Source organism: Ascaphus truei, chromosome 15, assembly GCF_040206685.1.
Source record: "Ascaphus truei isolate aAscTru1 chromosome 15, aAscTru1.hap1, whole genome shotgun sequence".
Lineage (NCBI taxonomy): Eukaryota > Metazoa > Chordata > Amphibia > Anura > Ascaphidae > Ascaphus > Ascaphus truei.
The window spans coordinates 14,802,585-14,821,284 of NC_134497.1; the positions used below are offsets into that span (position 1 = coordinate 14,802,585).

Consider the following 18,700-nt stretch of genomic DNA (forward strand, 5'->3'; position numbering starts at 1 on the left):
CACTCACAGACAGCACTCACAACCCACGCGCCACCCGCCGCCTCACACCCTAGCAGGACACACGACTCAGATTTTTACATCACTTATGGCACCAAAATATACATTGTACTGTGGTGTGGTTACAATAAACCATTTTTATACAACATCGTATTACATTTTCTTCCATCTTTCTTTTCAATATTATTATCCAACCTTTACAACAAACAGTCACCTATTGTTCCACGATTTATAAATAATACTACCTATTACGCATTTACATCCCGGGCAACGCCGGGTCTCTCAGCTAGTATATATATATATCTCCAGGAGACTGTTTTTTATTTTTTAAAGTAAACTTCTTGCCTGTTTTATTCACTCTATGGCCGCGCTTATAGTGACGCCGTCGCCCGAAAACAAATACGTTGCCGCTGCCGCGTGCGCTTATAGTGCACGCGACAGCGACGAGCGATGTCGCGGTCGCGAAAACCTGAAGCCGGCAAAATTTTGATTTTAAGGGCCGTCAAATTTCAGGAATCCCGCGACCACCCACATAACTTGCGACGGGTGACGCCGTCGCCAACGACGGCACTATAGGCACGGCCTAACACCGCCGGAAGAGATCAGTGTATCTCGAAAGCTCGCACAAATAAAAGCATTTCGTTAGCCACAGAACGGCATCGTCTATTCATTCTTGACTAAATTATTATTATTAATATTATTATTATTTTAGTTATGGTGGGTAAAAAAAGTGACAAACCCTCCACAGTAAAGCATATAGCAAATGGAACTATTACTGTGTGCTCATTTGCACGTCTTAAACAGGTTTGCAGTCCTGCTTGAAACTTATCCAACGCTTCATTTTGCAAAGTCAGTATAACCAGCCTCACACCGAGACCCCTTAAGGTCCAAACGGCTGTCTGTGGGCGGGTTTACTGGCTATGCATCTTAACCCTGGCTGTGCTCAAAGCTGTGACCATGCAGCAAGCATCAGCTTTAGGGGACCATGTTATATGGTTTTGAAGCAAAAGCTGGCACTGTGTGCTCATTTGCATGTCACTTCCCAGAATCCTTTGCTGCAGTGGAAGCACTGTATGCTGGGGATAATGGTGAAAGGCGGGGTTGCAGACCTGTCTAAGACATACAAATGAGGGTACAGTAATATTTCCATTTGCTCTCCTATCCATACCATTAAATTTGATATATTCACTGTTCTTTCATCGATGTCCATATAACTAAAATGTTTTATTATTTGGGGCTTTTATTAGTACCGGTCCTTCAGTAATGGGAGCTGTTACTACATTGTAGTCTGTACATATTTGCCATTTGATAATTGTATCTTCTGGACAACTTGGTCCAAATCCGCTGTACATGATAAACAGAGTGCAGCAAATGGGGATCTTTGGGTGATTCTTTCATCACCCTTCTGGTTTTGATTCCGGGTTATATGCCTTCCCCATATGCACCAGTTTAATCTAATGATTGGCCACACCGCTCACCTCGTTAAATTTAATCTGTTGTGCTAGCTGTGTATTGTGCTCTGCTTCTCATGCACAGTCTGTTATACTGATGCCCTCTCAATAATAATAATAATAATAACTTTATTTCATATTGTGCGTTTCTCCCAATGGAACTCAAAGTGCTTCATAATTACAGTATATACATAGGATTTTTACAGATGGGGGGGGGGGGGGGCTGATGATAAATTTATGATAAACTTATGATAAATAATAACAAAGATTAAGGGCCTCATGCAGAGAGCAGCGCTATTTACAATCTCGCCATTTTCCGGCAAAAATCGCGCAAAAAACAGCTGAAAATGGCGAGGTAGGAAAAAAGCGGCATTTTTTTTTCTATTTGAAAATCTCGCCGCGCGGCTGGCGAGAAACTACATCTCGCCAGTCTGAAAAATATCCAAATTCAGAAAGGCGCGCTCGCCATCTAGCTCGCCGGCTATAGGGGGAAAAAAAATGCGCGATTTTTTTTTTCTCCCTTTCAGCTGCGCGCATCTCCTCATTTACAATTCTCCACATGCAGTAATGCTAAAAATAGCGGATTTCGCCCATTTCTGCATATGGAGAATAAAACTCTCCATTAAAGCTACTTTTTCTTAAACTCTCCAATTTATTCTAGCGCTGCTCTCTGCATAGGCCCCTTAGGGGCCTATGCAGAGAGCAGCGCTTTTTAAAATTGGAGAGGGGAATAAAAAGTAGGTTTAATGGAGAGTTTTATTCTCCATATGCAGAAATGGGCGAAATCCGCTATTTTTAGCATTACTGCATGTGGAGAATTGTAAATGAGGAGATGCGCGCAGCTGAAAGGGAGAAAAAAAAAATCGCGCATTTTTTTTCCCCCCTATAGCCGGCGAGCTCCTGCTTCTTGCCAACTTTAGTTGGCGGAGAAAATTGACGAAAATCGCGCCAAAAACAGCCGCTAGATGGCGAGCGCGCCTTTCTGAATTCGAATATTTTTTAGACTGGCGAGATGTAGTTTCTCGCCAGCCGCGCGGCGAACTTTTGAAATAGAAAAAAAAAATGGCGCGTTTTCCCTAGCTCGCCATTTTCAGCTGTTTTTAGCGCGATTTTCTCCGGAAAATGGCGAGATTTCAAATAGCACTGCTCTCTGCATGAGGCCCTTAATCCATTAAATCGGATCAGTTGTCTGCCCTGGCTGGGAGTGAGGGGGGCAGGTCTCTGTATGGGGGGAGGGGGGCAAATGCCAGGCTTCTGATTTAATATGATAATTAGTAACAAAGTCTCCAATCCGTTGTCTGCCCTGATACTGTGTCCTGCCCTGGCTGGGAGTGAGGGGGGGGGGGACACAGATTCACTGTATGGGGGTCACCCCTGTGCCCTGGCTGGGAGTGAGGGGGGGGCACAGATTCTCTGTATGGGGGTCCCCCGGTGCCCTGGCTGGGAGTGAGGGGAGGGGCACAGATTCTCTGTATGGGGGTCCCCCTGTGCCCTGGCTGGGAGTGAGGGGAGGGGCACAGATTCTCTGTATGGGGGTCACCCCTGTGCCCTGGCTGGGAGTGAGGGGAGGGGCACAGATTCTCTGTATGGGGGTCCCCCTGTGCCCTGGCTGGGAGTGAGGGGGGGACACAGATGCACTGTATGGGGGTCACCCCTGTGCCCTGGCTGGGAGTGAGGGGGGCAGGTCTCTATGGGGGGTCCCTCCTCCCTGTGAGGGGCAGATGAGACTGGACAGAGGCAGCCCCGTCCACTCCCAGAATGCTTTGCTTCTAGCAGCATCTGGTTCTTTGGCTCTGGTCCCTGCTTTCCTCCCGGGGGCTCCGTCTCCATTTTGCAGCCTCTCTGCAGCTCGGACTTGTGACCGTGAGTACACCGTGCGGCTGCCATGTAACCCCCCCTCCTGCACCCAGAGAGGGGCCCTGCCCTGCGGGGGCATACCGGGGGGGGGGGTGAGGATACTGGGGGGGGGGGGTAAGAGGTGTGAGGGTAACTGTTCTAGTACTTGTGTTTCTGACCCATTGATGCCCTCTTATGGGTTAGTAAAGAGCAGCCCCCCTCCCCCCACTGCACGGACTCCTTCTCTACCCCCCCCCCCCCCACTGCACGGACTCCTTCTCTACCCCCCCCCCCCCCCCCACTGCACGGACTCCTTCTCTACCCCCCTCCCCCCCACTGCACGGACTCCTTCTCTACCCCCCTCCCCCCACTGCACGGACTCCTTCTCTACCCCCCTCCCCCATTTGCAGGGACTCCTTCTCTACCCCCCCCCCCCATTTGCAGGGACTCCTTCTCTACCCCCCCCCCCCATTTGCAGGGACTCCTTCTCTACCCCCCCCCCCCCATTTGCAGGGACTCCTTCTCCACCCCACCCACCCCCATTTGCAGGGACTCCTTCTCTACCCCACCCACCCCCATTTGCAGGGACTCCTTCTCTATACCCCCCCCCCCCCGATTTGCAGGGACTCCTTCTCTACACCCCCCCCATTTGCAGGGACTCCTTCTCTAACCCCCCCCCCCATTTGCAGGGAGTTCTTCTCTAACCCCCCCCCCCATTTGCAGGGAGTCGTTCTCTCCCCCCTCCCCCCCCCCATTTGCAGGGATTCCTTCTCTCCCCCCTCCCCCCCCATTTGCAGGGAGTCGTTCTCTCCCCCCCCCCCCCCATTTGCAGGGAGTCGTTCTCTCCCCCCTTCCCCCCCCATTTGCAGGGACTCCTTCTCTACCCCCCCCCCCCCCATTTGCAGGGACTCCTTCTCTACACCCCCCCCATTTGCAGGGACTCCTTCTCGACCCCCCCCCCCCCCCCATTTGCAGGGACTCCTTCTCTACCCCCCCCCCCATTTGCAGGGACTCCTTCTCTACACCCCCCCCCCCCCATTTGCAGGGACTCCTTCTCTACCCCCCCCCCCCATTTGCAGGGACTCCTTCTCTACCCCCCCCCCCATTTGCAGGGACTCCTTCTCTACCCCCCCCCCCCCCCATTTGCAGGGACTCCTTCTCTACCCCCCCCCATTTGCAGGGAATCGTTCTCTCCCCCCTCCCCCCCCCCATTTGCAGGGAGTCGTTCTCTCCCCCCTCCCCCCCCCCCCCCATTTGCAGGGACTCCTTCTCTACACCCTCCCCCCCCATTTGCAGGGACTCCTTCTCTACACCCCCCCCCCCCCCCATTTGCAGGGACTCCTTCTCTACACCCCCCCCCCCCATTTGCAGGGACTCCTTCTCTACACCCCCCCCCCATTTGCAGGGACTCCTTCTCTACACCCCCCATCACCCCCCCCCCCATTTGCAGGGACTCCTTCTCTACACCCCCCCCCCCCCCATTTGCAGGGACTCCTTCTCTACACCCCCACCCCCCCATTTGCAGGGATTCCATCTCTACACCCCCCCCCCCCCACCCAATTGGCAGGGACTCCTTCAGGTTTTAGAGCTTTTTTTGGCAGGGGATAGGGGGGGCATGGTGTCCTTGATTTCTGGACCCAGGGGTCAGAGCGGACGAGGAATAATGCCAAACTTGACACCGGTGCTGGGAGTGGAGTCAGCTGGGGGGAGCGGGAGCCAAATTTATAAAATGGTGACGAGACAGAAGCGGTGGCTTTTCCCTGTGTGGGGGAGGGGACATTAGCTCTGCTGCAGAGACAACAAACTGCTCACCCCTCTGGCACTGACAGGGTTAAAAGGCCCAAACTGACCTGCCCCAACACCTGTGGTCTGCAGGACTGCCTGGGGGGGGGGGGGGGGGTTCAGATTAGGGGATCTCTGGATTTGAGGTGTTTCTTTTTTTGAAGAATGTTTATAGCACCAACAGTGTGTGGTGTGTGTGGTGTGTGTGGTGTGTGTGGTGTGTGTGGTGTGTGTGGTGTGTGTGGTGTGTGTGGTGTGTGTGGTGTGTGTGGTGTGTGTGGTGTGTGTGGTGTGTGTGGTGTGTGTGGTGGTGTATGAGATTTGCTTGATAGAAGTAAACATCTGGAATTAAAGGTCCTGGCCGGACACGTTTCCCCTACAGATGTTGTCGGTTTCCGTTTTGCGTTTGAACCTCTTGGCCAGGACAAGGATTCTGGGGGCTGCCATTGTCCGGGCGGCACATGGCCATGAGGGACAAGGTGAGTGTCACTCGTCTAATGGCACTCAGGACAAGGTGAGTGTCCCCAGGCTGTCACTCCTCTAGTGACAGTCAGGCGAACAAAGAGCTTTTAGCAAAGAAAATGTGTAATTATGCCCAATCTCTGCCATTAACTGGCTACGCACTGCAACCCAGGTGGCGCTGAACAAGCGCTGTGATACGGCAGGCATAAGCTTATAGGGGTCCCTGTTAAAATAGATAAAAGTAGTGACACTGTGCTCATTTGCATGTCATTACCCAGAATCCCCGGCTGCAGTGGAAGTATTGTATGCCAAGGAATAACTGGGGAAAGACCGGTTTGCACACCTGTCAGCCATGTGAACGGAGCACGTGGTATTTTTATTTGCTGTGCGGTGGAGTGATTGTCACTTATATTTTTTTTTCTCGTCATAACTTATTTTGTCTTTTACTCTGAATTATTATTATATTTATAGCTAAAGTGACAGTAAAGTTGGACACTGCGGGTTTGGAGGTTGAGTTGTATGACCACTCTGTATTTGAGTACCTGGGTACGCTGAATATTTTGTGTTGTGCTTCTGCTGCCTTTCAACTGCCCATAAAATCAGTAGGGCGTCCCATCGGTAGTATAGAGCTGTAGGGTGGCAGGTTTCCACTTTTACACGCTGCATACAGTAGCACCGAGCCTTCCCCAGACGGGTACTGTGTAGTGTCGTTACATATGAGTCTTGTTACTCGTACTGAATGATGTGACATTGTCATACCGCGCTGCACGTTGTCATGCAGTATGACGACGTGGTGCTGACACTTGGCGCAGTACGTGTGTCCATGTAGCGCTGTATGGCGATGGGCGTATGGCGTTGGCCCCTCTGGCAGGGAGAGGCTTTTCTAAGCAGAGCCCAGAGTTTCTCCAGTTTTCAGTCCGGGTTTCTCCTCTTGTCGATCAGTTTCTAGGCCAGACGGGTCGGAGCTGCTGTATTACGACCACCGTGCGGTCCCCCTGCCGGACATCCCTTTCCAGCAGAAGATAAGTGTGGATGAGCAGGTTGCTCTGAAGGAGAAAGAGAAGGGGCCCCTGGAAGCAGCTGAGCCAAGAGGAGAAGACCTCACGTAATGTACAATAGCATTGTCCGTCCTGCAGGTGCACGTTTCTGGTTGCACACAGGTTACTCAGAGATCTGAATATCGTGTCCCCAATATCTGGGCCCCAATTGGAGAGGTATTTTATTGAGGCACAGTGGCTGATGTGATCGCCATATGTAGAGTAAGTTCCCTGTTACTGAAGGGTTCCAAAAATTTTGTTTTACTGTAAAGTTTCCATCACCAAGAGCTCCCCCGCCCCGGGAAGGGAAACGACACTGCTTCATAGTTGGTAACATTGGCTCCTATAACAGGCGTTGTGTATTTCTCTCCCCCCTTAACCTGTAATTCAGTAACTGCCCCGCTGATCCTTGAACCTGCTCACCATGTGTAATTAACTCTTTTAATGCAAGTCCATTAGCACATAGCTCTACATGTCAGTCTGCTGATGCTGGCTTTTTTTGGCCACGAAGCCAATATATACTCCCCAACTTCACTGGATCCCCCTCTCCTCACACCGCTCTACCTCCTTGTGGCTGTCTCCGTGTGTGTGTGTATGACTGTCCTCCACACACCTCTCCCTCCCCCATCTCACACCATCTCCTACCTACCAGTCTTGCTCCTTCATCTGCCTGTTCCCTCCCTGCTCCTCTTAACCCTTTCCCCGCATTTCCTGCTCCTCACAACCCTCCTCTTCCCCCCCCCCCCACCCCCCTGCTCGTTGCTTGCTCCTCATACCTAACCTCTATTGCTCCCCCTTTACACCTCTCTTTCCCCCAACAGTTTACCGAATGAAGTTTAATCAGACGTATTCAGAGATGAACAAACCCTCCAAAGAGTGGAAGACTGTGTTCGGGACTATCTTAATGTTCTTCGGTTTGACGGGACTCATTGTGTTGTGGCAGAGCGTGTACGGTGAGTAGGCGGAGGGGGTTTGGCCACCGCCACCAACCCTGGTATTGCGTTCTACGCCCCCAAATAACACCCTCTTCCCCTGCAGTGTACCCCCCCAAGCCCTACACCCTGGAAGAGGATTGGAAGGCCATGCAGGTCCGTAGGATGTTGGACATGCGTGTGGGGCCCATCCAAGGCTTCTCCTCCAAGTGGGACTACGACAAGAATGAGTGGAAGAAATAGGAGGGCCAACGTGAACAGTCTACAGGATGGGAGAGGGGTTGTTTTACAGAAGGGGAACTAACCAGTTCGCTAGTCCTGACACTGGAGTTAACACCCCTCTACCCATTAGTATGTGACACCCGCTCTATGCTGCCCCTCCCCCACGGCTACTCTGACTCCTGATGTGTCTTCCTGTTCCTCGCTGCCACTCTGCATTTGACCCTTAGGCCTGTGAAGAGATTTTTATGTTCATACAAAAGGTGTAATAAACATGAATCCAAAGTTCTGCCTCTCGCCTCCTTTGTGCTGCTGTGGATGGGGGCAGCTTGCTTCGTGATCCCAAGGCCTGTGGACTCCCCTTCTCCCCTCACAGGACCGTGTGCAGAAACTCCTCTCCCCCTTTAGTTCACACGGACTGGTTGTCTAGAGCTGCTGCTTTTAAAAGAAAATAAGTGGTCCTCCTGTTTGGGGTTAGCGTGATTGCACCGGGATGGTGATGCAGGACCATCTGCCTCCACTTACCTCTAGGGGGTGCCGGTAGCTCCTCCGGCTTGCTAGCTGGGGTTCATGTAATAGTCACTTCTCAAAGTTCCCATTCCCTGCAGGCCAATAGGAAGCTGTGACGTCATCCGGGGCAGCTTCCTATTGGCCCACGTGAGAGCAGCTTTAAACTTGCTGTTGATACGAACCTTCGAAGGGGGGTGCCAGTATCTCTGGAAGCAGGGGGTCCCCAGAGCCAAAATGAATGGGGTTCAGCTCTGGAGACCCCCTGCACAACATTTTTGGCCTGCTTGAATGACACCCTTAAGATGCTGCTCATCACCTGCTTTTACAGTAAAAAATAAATTCTTCCAGGATGTTCAGCAGCGGACAGCAGAGATAGAAAAAATCATTTATTCACGTACAATAAAGTCCCAACAAAACAGAGCAATGACTTGTGATTAAAATATTTTTTTTTCTGTAAACTGCAGGGGAGTGAATGTTGTCTGGGTTGCTGTTTTCTTCCTGCCCTCAACTTTGCATTAAATTCACTTTGTCTCTCTCCCCCTCCATAAAAACCTCTGGGACGCACTGGTCTCCTGTCCCTGCTACACACACTTACTAGTAAGGTGCACTTCTAAAGACCATGTAGGGGAGGTATTTGCCTTCATAAAACAAGTGAAGAGAGCCCCCTAATATCTCGGTTCACTCCTGAACATACATGTTTACCCACTGACAGTAAAACCTTCATTAATGTTTGACCAGCATGGGGAGGGGAGAAGAAAGAGAAGCCGTCTAACTGGACAGACTGCATGGGAGCGATCTATCTGCGGGTCACGTAGGAGGCCAGCAGGACGACTCCAGCCAAAGTGACCCCGGTCAGCAACCACCTCCCAAACCGCTCCTGGCTCTTCCGGCTTTCAGTGGCAGCGTTATTCCCGTACGTACTCACAAAAGCTTCCTGTGTGGGGGGGAGGGGGACGTTACACAGATTTGTATATGTACACACAGCTCCTAATACAATCATACACCAGCTGCTAACTGTCTTGTTCCTGTCACCCTCACTCAGCTGGAACATGTTTGTGCTACATAGACAGGAGAGACCTACAGCAGCCTGACACTGCAGGAGCGGGACACTCACACGCAAATATTGGCACCGATAAGCCACACAGACTGACTCCCTAACGGGGGTCAAGTTGGAACATGTCAAATGTCCGTCGTACACCTTGAGTATTGTCCTCTCTGGTCTCACACCCTGCCTGCTGACGTCACTTCTCTGGTATTTCCTTGTGGGAGGGAGCATCACGAACAATGGCATTCTACACATAGCTCAATACTGGCTCACCTCTACTTAGCGGCAGCATCTAGTGCCACAGCTAACCATCCTTAGCAACAGGGTGTGGCCCAGAATAAAGGGTGAGAAATCACTGCCAAGGCTGCACTCCTTGTGTATATACCACTATCCCCTTACAGAGGCCTGTGACACCAGCTACTGGCTCTATCCAGCTGAGGCCTGGGACTCGTGTACAATCTGCAGATATAAGGGTCTTTCCCAGGGAACCTGTAACCAGCGTCCCAACCTGGGCTATGGAAAGTCTGCATTAATTTACACTCACGTGTGTCCCACTGCAAGGTTGCCCCATCTACACACTGTGTGCTGCCCTAGAAAATGTGTTCTATGCTTAATGTACCTCTTATAGGGCATCTTAGACAGTGGGCTTGTCCTGCTGGACACACCCCATACTCACTGCACTCTTGCCACCCCCCCACCCACCCTCATATGCCCCACGTCCTCACCCAGCCTCCGTTCTCCTCGATCCAGGGCCCAAGCTGAGTGTCCAGATAAGTGGCCATCCACTGGACGATCCTGGGCAGTAGCCCCTTCATCTCCTTGTCTGCGCTCTCCACGCACAGGGCCCCCCCAAAAGAGAAGAACGCCACGATGCGCCCCCAGTTTGTGCCATCCCTGAACAGCTCCCCCACCACCTGCGCAAAGCTCTCGTAGGCCGAGTCCGGCGTGATGTGCAGCTGCGCGGTCAGGTCACTAAACGCTCGCTGGTATCTCAGCTCAAATTCGTCAGATGTTTCCTGCAGAGTCGTCAGCACCTTCTGCCTCACCGCGCTCTCCCTGCACGCTCCCCCGTGGGCACCCGGCAGCTCCCTGGAGGAGGTCCCATTGGACATCGCCTCGAACTGCAGGTCAGAGCTGTGGCCAAACCCTTTTTGGGTCAGTTTGTGAGACACAAAGTCCTGCACCAGAACTATATTACCCTCCAACATCCTCAGGGCTGAGAGACAACCATGTCTTGAGACTGTGCAGCAGCACACTGATAGAGCGCGTCACACGGAGAGAGAGAGCGCGTCACACAGCCGTGACGTCAGACTGCCCAGAGCCGGGAACAAGGTGTGTCACGAGAGGAGAGTGAGCAGCATCTGAAAAAAAAAGTGTAACGCAGCCGTGTCAGAGTAAAAAAAAGGTATGTACACCTTTATTTATACAGGGTCAACGGTTCACACAGCACTTTACAAAATTAAAGATAAATACATTACAAACAATGGGGAAAAGTGCAACAGGTACATGGCAACATAAGGCTAAAGGAGACCCTGCCCCAAAGAGCTTGCAATTTAATTGATACTCTGGGAGGCTTACAGACACAACAGGCGTGAAAGTGCATTATTAAAAGTGCAGTCTGGGGAGGTCGGGGGTATCTGGAGTTGGTAACAGAGGCGTCCAAAATGTTACGAGAGGTGCAAGGGATTTGAATGTGGAAAGTGAAGGGGCTTGACGAACACGGGGTAGCAGAGTGTTCCAGAGATAGGGAGAGATTAGTGAGAAAAGTTTAAAAACCAAGAGACAGCTGCAGAGGGGGAAAAAAAGTGCCAAGATGAGACAACCTTGGGTTGAGCGTAAGCGATGAATAGGGGTGTGACGAGAGATCAGAGTTGAGATATACGGAGGTGCAGAGCCATCAAAAAGACGGATGGTAATTTTGCAGTTCATACGGAAATGAGTAGGAATCCAGCAGAGGGAATTGAGGATGTCAGGAGCAGATACACGTCTAGAAGAGATGGATTGTAAAGCAGAGGAGGTGTGAGGCAGGGAGGCCAGATAAAAGCATGTTGCAGTAGCCAATGCGGGAGACAATAAGGGCATACACTGGTGTTAGTGGAACATAGGAAAGTGACGTCTCTTAGCAATGTTGCGAGGGAAGAAAAGGCAAGATTTAGTACCAACGTTTATATGTGGGAAGAAGGAAAGAGGGGGGAGTCCAACGTAACCCCGAGGCAGCGTGCTTGTGAGTCTGGGTGGATACTAGTGTTACTAACTAATGGCGAAGGGGACAATGGGACCTGGTTTGGGAGGGCCTAGGAGAAGCCGTCTTAAATATGTTAAGCTTGAGGTGACCCGGAGCCATACTTGCCGATATTGCTCAGAGGCGCTTTGTCATTTTCGACTGGACTTCACGTGTAAGGTCAAGTGTAGACAGTAAAAGGAGAAAAATCCGGAGCAGCAACGTAGCCGGCAGTGTCGTCAAACATTAAATGGCACCCAGGTTAGTGGAAGATTATGAAAACGGCTTTATAAAGGACATACATAGGATGGCAGTCTCCAAGAAAAACAACAACTCCCATGCACTCCCATCACGCCAACATGGCGCTTTCTCAAGCTCAGGTGTAGATAAATTCAGTTATGTATGATAAGTGAATCCAAAATGAGTCAATAGGGTCACCTAGCAATAATGTATATAGCCCAAAGGCTCCTAGGAACCCTGGTTGAAAAACACACTGTGTGAGCATCCTAAAACCGTGCCTTGGAGGTGCAACAAAGATAGTTTCATAAAGGCATAAGGAGACACCGAAGGAACGGAGAGAGGTACAGTAGGAAGAGAGCGGGCAGTGCCAGGGATGCCAAGCGAGTGAAGAATGTGTAGCAGAAGAGGGAGGCCAACCGTATTGAAAGCGGAGGGAGGGAGAGGTCAAGAAGAATCAGAACGGAGTCATCTTCCTTGAGATTTGGCAATATGGAGATCTTTAGCTACATTGGTGAGTGCGTGTGTCTGTGGAAGCCCGATTAGAGAGGGGTTGTAAGTGATCCAGGGGAAAGTGAGCGTTACCTAGATCAGGGGTGCACAATTGTTCCCTTACCTTCGGCGTCAAATGCCCCCCCCCCCCCCACCCCGAACAATCTTGCGCCCCGCTGACATATATGGCGGTCATTCTCTTCACACCCCCTCTGTCCCTCTCTATCCATGCCCACATCTCACTATACTGTGAAGCTGCTTCCCTTTGCTGGATAAGATTTAAGTCCCATTTATTTGGATAGGGCTGATCTGTTCACCTGCTGGGAAGCGCTGTCACTGCATATTAAATATGCGTCTCTGAGTATGTTTCCCTGAGGGCAGGTTATCAGCTTCCTGGCTGAATAAAGAACAGGGGAGAAGCTGCCCACACCCCACACACACACACACACACACACACATATATATATACCCCACAGACACACACAAATATATATATATACCCCACAGACACACACAAATATATATATATATATACCCCACAGACACACACAAATATATATATACCCCACAGACACACACATATATATACCCCACAGACACACACAAATATATATATATACCCCACAGACACACACAAATATATATATATACCCCACAGACACACACAAATATATATATATATACCCCACAGACACACACAAATATATATATATATACCCCACAGACACACACAAATATATATATATACCCCACAGACACACACAAATATATATATATACCCCACAGACACACACAAATATATATATATATACCCCACAGACACACACAAATATATATATATACCCCACAGACACACACAAATATATATATATACCCCACAGACACACACAAATATATATATATACCCCACAGACACACACAAATATATATATATATACCCCACAGACACACACAAATATATATATATATACCCCACAGACACACACAAATATATATATATATACCCCACAGACACACACAAATATATATATATATATATACCCCACAGACACACACAAATATATATATATACCCCACAGACACACACAAATATATATATACCCCACAGATACACACAAATATATATATACCCCACAGACACACACAAATATATATATACCCCACAGACACACACAAATATATATATACCCCACAGACACACACAAATATATATATACCCCACAGACACACACAACACACAAATATATACACCCCACAGACACACATACACACACCCCACAGAGACAGACACACACACACACACACACACACACACACACACACACACACACACACACATATACATACCCCACAGACACACACACCTAAATATATACCCCACATATAATATATATATCCCACAAAACACACACACCTAAATACATGCCTCAAACACAAAACCCCTATATAAATACATGCCCCAGACACACCCCACATAGATATATACACAAATTACAGACACACACACCCCATATAAATATATACACAAACCTCAGATACACCCCCCCCTCCTCCCCAGGATGGTCCCCTGATTCCCACCTATTTACTTACCCCCAAGATAGCAGGTCAGGCTGTCTCAGGCTGTCTCTCGCTGTCTCTCTCTGTCTCTCTCTGTCTCTCTCTCAAGCTCTCTCTCTCTGACACTCTTCCCCGCCCCGCCCTCTCTCAGATTGACACTTTCAGAGCCAATCAGGGCCGCTCCAGTGCGAAGTCCCAACAGTACAGAGTGGTCCCGAGGTGCGTCACACTGCAGCGCAGCAATACACAGGCCCCGCCCCCTGCTCTCATATCCCATCATGCAGTGTGGCAGTGTTGCACGTCCCCCTGTCACATGCAGTGTGGCAGTGTGTAACCTCCCTCTGTCTCATGCACCTCCCTGTGTCCCATTGTATAGTGCAGTGTCACCTCCCTCTGTCCCATGCAGTGTGGGCGTATGTCACCTCCCTGTGTCCCATTGTATAGTGCAGTGTCACCTCCCTGTGTCCCATTGTATAGTGCAGTGTCACCTCCCTCTGTCCCATGCAGTGTGGGCGTGTGTCACCTCCCTGTGTCCCATTGTATAGTGCAGTGTCACCTCCCTCTGTCTCATGCACCTCCCTGTGTCCCATTGTATAGTGCAGTGTCACCTCCCTCTGTCCCATGCAGTGTGGGCGTGTGTCACCTCCCTGTGTCCCAATGTATAGTGCAGTGTCACCTCCCTCTGTCTCATGCACCTCCCTGTGTCCCATTGTATAGTGCAGTGTCACCTCCCTCTGTCCCATGCAGTGTGGGCGTGTCACCTCCCTGTGTCCCATTGTATAGTGCAGTGTCACCTCCCTCTGTCTCATGCACCTCCCTGTGTCCCATTGTATAGTGCAGTGTCGCCTCCCTCTGTCCCATGCAGTGTGGGCGTATGTCACCTCCCTGTGTCCCATTGTATAGTGCAGTGTCACCTCCCTCTGTCCCATGCAGTGTGGGCGTGTGTCACCTCCCTGTGTCCCATTGTATAGTGCAGTGTCACCTCCCTCTGTCCCATGCAGTGTGGGCGTGTGTCACCTCCCTGTGTCCCATTGTATAGTGCAGTGTCACCCTGTGTCCCATCGTATAGTGCAGTGTCACCTCCCTGTGTCCTATCGTATAGTGCAGTGTCACCTCCCTGTGTCCCATCGTATAGTGCAGTGTCACCTCCTAGTGTCCCATGCAGTGTGGCAGTGTGTCACCTCCCTGTGTCCCACCGTATAGTGCAGTGTCACCTCCAGTGTCCCATCGTATAGTGCAGTGTCACCTCCCTCTGTCCCATGCAGTGTGGCAGTGTCACCTCCCTGTCTCCCATGCAGTGTGGCAGTGTCACCTCCCTGTCTCCCATGCTGTGTGGCAAGGTGTCACGTCCCTCTGTCCCATGCAGTGTGGCAGTGTCACCTCCCTGTCTCCCATGCAGTGTGGCAGTGTCACCTCCCTGTCTCCCATGCTGTGTGGCAAGGTGTCACGTCCCTCTGTCCCATGCAGTGTGACAGTGTCACCTCCCTGTGTCCCATGCAGTGTGGCAGTGTCACCTCCCTCTGTCCCAAGAGGGAGATATATGGGAGAGACACGGGGGGAATATATGGGAGAAACACGGGGGAATATATGGGAGAGACACGGGGGAAATATATGGGAGAAACACGGGGGAATATATGGGAGAGACACGGGGGAATATATGGGAGAGACACGGGGGCAATATATGGGAGAGACACGGGGGAGATATATGGGAGAGACACGGGGGAGATATATAGGAGAGACACGGGGTTAATATATGGGAGAGACATGGGGTTAATATATGGGAGAGACATGGGGGAAATATATGGGAGAGACACGGGGGAGATATATGGGAGAGACACGGGGGAGATATATAGGAGAGACACGGGGTTAATATATGGGAGAGACATGGGGGAAGAGACATACTGGATTTGAAAAAAGTGGACAGAATCCACACTTCAATGCATCAGAGCAAAATACAAAGTCCAATATTTCTTCAAAAAGATGATTGTTAAAGAAATCTGAATGAAAGGATATGTGAATCCTATGCTTCTGTTGATTGAAGTGGTGAGTACTATATGGTGGAAACGTCACATGCCTATAATCCATATTGTCACGGGAGACCAAGACTTTTGACACTTATTCACTAGGCAAAACAAGGTAGTAAAAACAAAATGCAGTTTATTTGGGTAAACCTGCGTACACACAATGAATACACAAAATACAGATAAAGCCAACTTACTGGGGGTCTGGTGTGAAATCTAGGCTCTACTAGGTGCAGGGTGCCTGCTTTGGTAGGCTTACCCTGACCGGGATATACACCCGGGCTTCCTGGTCCTCTTTTCGGTCGACCTTACACCTGCTGTACAAACCAAAGTCTCTGAATGTCTCTCTGCTATATCATCCTGGATGGCCCCCCGTCGCCTTAAACACAACATGGCTAAAACAGAGCTCCTCATACTGCCTCCCAAACCTGGCCCTACTACCTCCTTCCACATTACTGTTGGAACTACGATCATTAACCCAGTAGCCCAGTAGCCCAAGCACGCTGCCTAGGGGTCAAACTCGATTCCTCTCTCACATTCGCCCCTCACATTCAAAACATTTCTAAAACCTGTCGCTTTTTCCTCCGCAATATAACTAAGATACGCCCTTTCCTCTGTTGCTCGACTGCTAAAACTCTGACTCGGGCCCTCATTCTCTCCAGTCTTGATTACTGTAACCTCCTGCTGTCCGGCCTTCCTGCCTCTCACCTGTGTCCCCTACAATCTATCCTAAACGCTGCTGCCAGAGTCACTCTACTCTTTCCTAGATCTGTCTCAGCATCTCCCCTCATGAAATCCCTCTCCTGGCTTCCGATCAAATCCCGCATCTCACACTCCATTCTTCTCCTCACTTTTTAAGCTTTACACTCTTCTGCCCCTCCTTACATCTCAGCCCTAATTTCTCGTTATGCACCATCCAGACTCTTGCGTTCTTCTCAAGGATGTCTTCTCTCTACCCCCTTTGTATCTAAAGCCCTCTCCCGCCTTAAACCTTTCTCACTGACTGCCCCACACCTTTGGAATGCCCTTCCCCTCAGTACCCGACTAGCACCCTCTCCATCCATGAAGATCTGGACAACCACGGATCATCAGTCATCAGGCTCCACAGGTAAGGACAATCACAGGTCACCACAGTGATGAAGCTGGTCCACAGGTGGTGCGGTGAGGGCAGCAATCCAGTCCCAAATATCAAAGTCCCCCAGAGGCTAGTCTCAGTCCATCTCTACCATGGCAAACTGACTCCACGTGTAGCTCTGGGGCTTCTGTCGGCGCTCGAGTAACGTCACTAAGGGGCGTCGCGCTGAAATCGACGGATCCGCAAGTGACGTCACTCGAGCGCCGACGGAAGCCCCAGGGCTACACGTTTAGGCAGTTTGCCGTGGTAGAGATGGACTGAGTCTTGCCTCTGGGGGACTTTGATATTTGGGACTTGATTTCTGCCCTCACCGCACCCCACCTGTGGACTAGCTTCATCACTGTGGTGACCTGTGATTGTCCTTACCTGTGGAGCCTGATGACTGATGATCCGTGATTGTCCGGATCTTCATGTTGGTGTGGTGTATGGGTAACTTCTCCCATGAAATGCTGTATTACTATTTCCCTGATGTACGCACATTACCTATCCTTGGATATTTAATACATTTTTTATCCTTGATTTACTTCACTATGAGCGTTGTGCGCTGTTTTCTTTTTGTGTCTCTGTTTTAGCTCCTGGGGGTGTTGAGCCACACCTCATTCAGCTGCAGACGCTCTTTCTCCAGTTCACGTATAATTTTGTATATTTGTTATCACCAATATTATTTGAGTGCACTTTCACACCCTTCACAGCACTGTTTATGGTTGCGCACTGATTACTCTTCTTGTACCACGTCAGAGGAGGGGGCGGGCCAAGCCGGCTCGGGATGCCCCGTGGGCGGGACATATGAATTGACCAATGGGAAACGCGCCGATATTCTGCCACTTCCCCCAGTCAACCCATTGCCACCTACTGGGCAGGCTCCACTGAGTCTGGCAAACCAGAGTGTCCTCCCCGCAGGGGGTCTCTGTTCTCCGGACCCAGTACTCCGCCCTGCCCCGGCCACTCAGCACCCTGACACCTCTCAACATCCCGTCTCCTCTTTGAACTCCGATGTCTATCCAGACTTCCTGGCACCTATATGGCTATCCGGGCTGAATGAATAGACATTTATAGTAAAAGCACAAATGAAATAAAATATACTTTAATACATAGGATCACTCGGGGAAACTCATATTTCTAAGGCAGCTATCCAGAAAGGAGAGTTGGAGCACAGCTATATGAAAATAAATTGCTAGAGAGTGTGTCCCAAAATTAGAGGTTTATTTGGTCAGAGCATGGTAACAAGAAAAAATGAGCCCTCAGGCCCCCACCGACATGTTTCGAGCTTCCGCTCTTTATCAAGGTGTGTTTTTAGAGTTATTGCTTTAGAGAGTGTGATATTCCCTCTATGTTATACACATTACAAATATATACTTTTTAAAGGAGGACCACCTGCCACAAGTGAGTTTATCTACTCAATTTTGCACCGTTTATTCCTAATCAATGATTTGGCTGGACACTAGCTAGTGTGAGTATTTACCTATCTGGGTAATACTCCTCCGGTTTATTGATACCTGGTGGAATTAGGTGTTTATGTTATAGGTGGTCACCATTTATATGTGGGATACTTCGAGGATACAACATATACAATTTATAAATGAAGTTGCTGAGTCTACGTTTTAGAGCACCACACAGTCTGGTTTTTCTCATATTTCTAAGGGAAATGGGACTGGGATATCTGGGCTCGAAAACCAGGAGTCGGGGGGGGGGGGGGGGGGGGGCACTGGGCAGCCCCGGTGTAATTCAGCCCGCTTACCGGCAAATCATGCCTGCACGCCGGGGAG

At 50.1% G+C, this 18,700-nt stretch overlaps 2 protein-coding genes across 2 annotated transcripts in view; one reads left to right on the plus strand and one right to left on the minus strand.

Annotated features, from left to right (window-relative positions):
- The window catches only part of COX4I2 (cytochrome c oxidase subunit 4I2), a 20,164-nt gene extending 12,163 nt beyond the window's left edge, over window positions 1–8,001 (plus strand). The window contains 5 exon segments of the mRNA XM_075571728.1: window positions 5,449–5,545; window positions 6,471–6,592; window positions 6,594–6,633; window positions 7,387–7,518; window positions 7,604–8,001. Coding sequence (XP_075427843.1) covers window positions 5,449–5,545; window positions 6,471–6,592; window positions 6,594–6,633; window positions 7,387–7,518; window positions 7,604–7,740 — 528 coding nt within the window. The 3' untranslated portion in view covers window positions 7,741–8,001.
- A 596-nt stretch (window positions 8,002–8,597) lies between these two features.
- Window positions 8,598–14,071, minus strand: BCL2L1 (BCL2 like 1). The gene is made up of 3 exons (XM_075571727.1): window positions 13,812–14,071; window positions 9,997–10,632; window positions 8,598–9,160 (listed from the first exon to the last, which is right to left on the minus strand). The coding sequence occupies exons 2-3, from the start codon at window positions 10,477–10,479 to the stop codon at window positions 9,023–9,025; spliced, it is 621 nt and encodes a 206-aa protein (XP_075427842.1). The 5' UTR covers window positions 10,480–10,632; window positions 13,812–14,071; the 3' UTR covers window positions 8,598–9,022.
- Window positions 14,072–18,700: the final 4,629 nt, after the last annotated feature.

Excerpts from the sequence above, each read along its gene's own strand:
- BCL2L1 (XM_075571727.1), bottom strand. The coding sequence starts at position 10,479 with ATGTTGGAGGGTAATATAGTTCTGGTGCAGGACTTTGTGTCTCACAAA. Across the intron at positions 9,161-9,996 it reads TCGAGGAGAACGGAGGCTGG|GAAGCTTTTGTGAGTACGTA; the intron begins GTGAGGACGTGG and ends CCCCCCACACAG.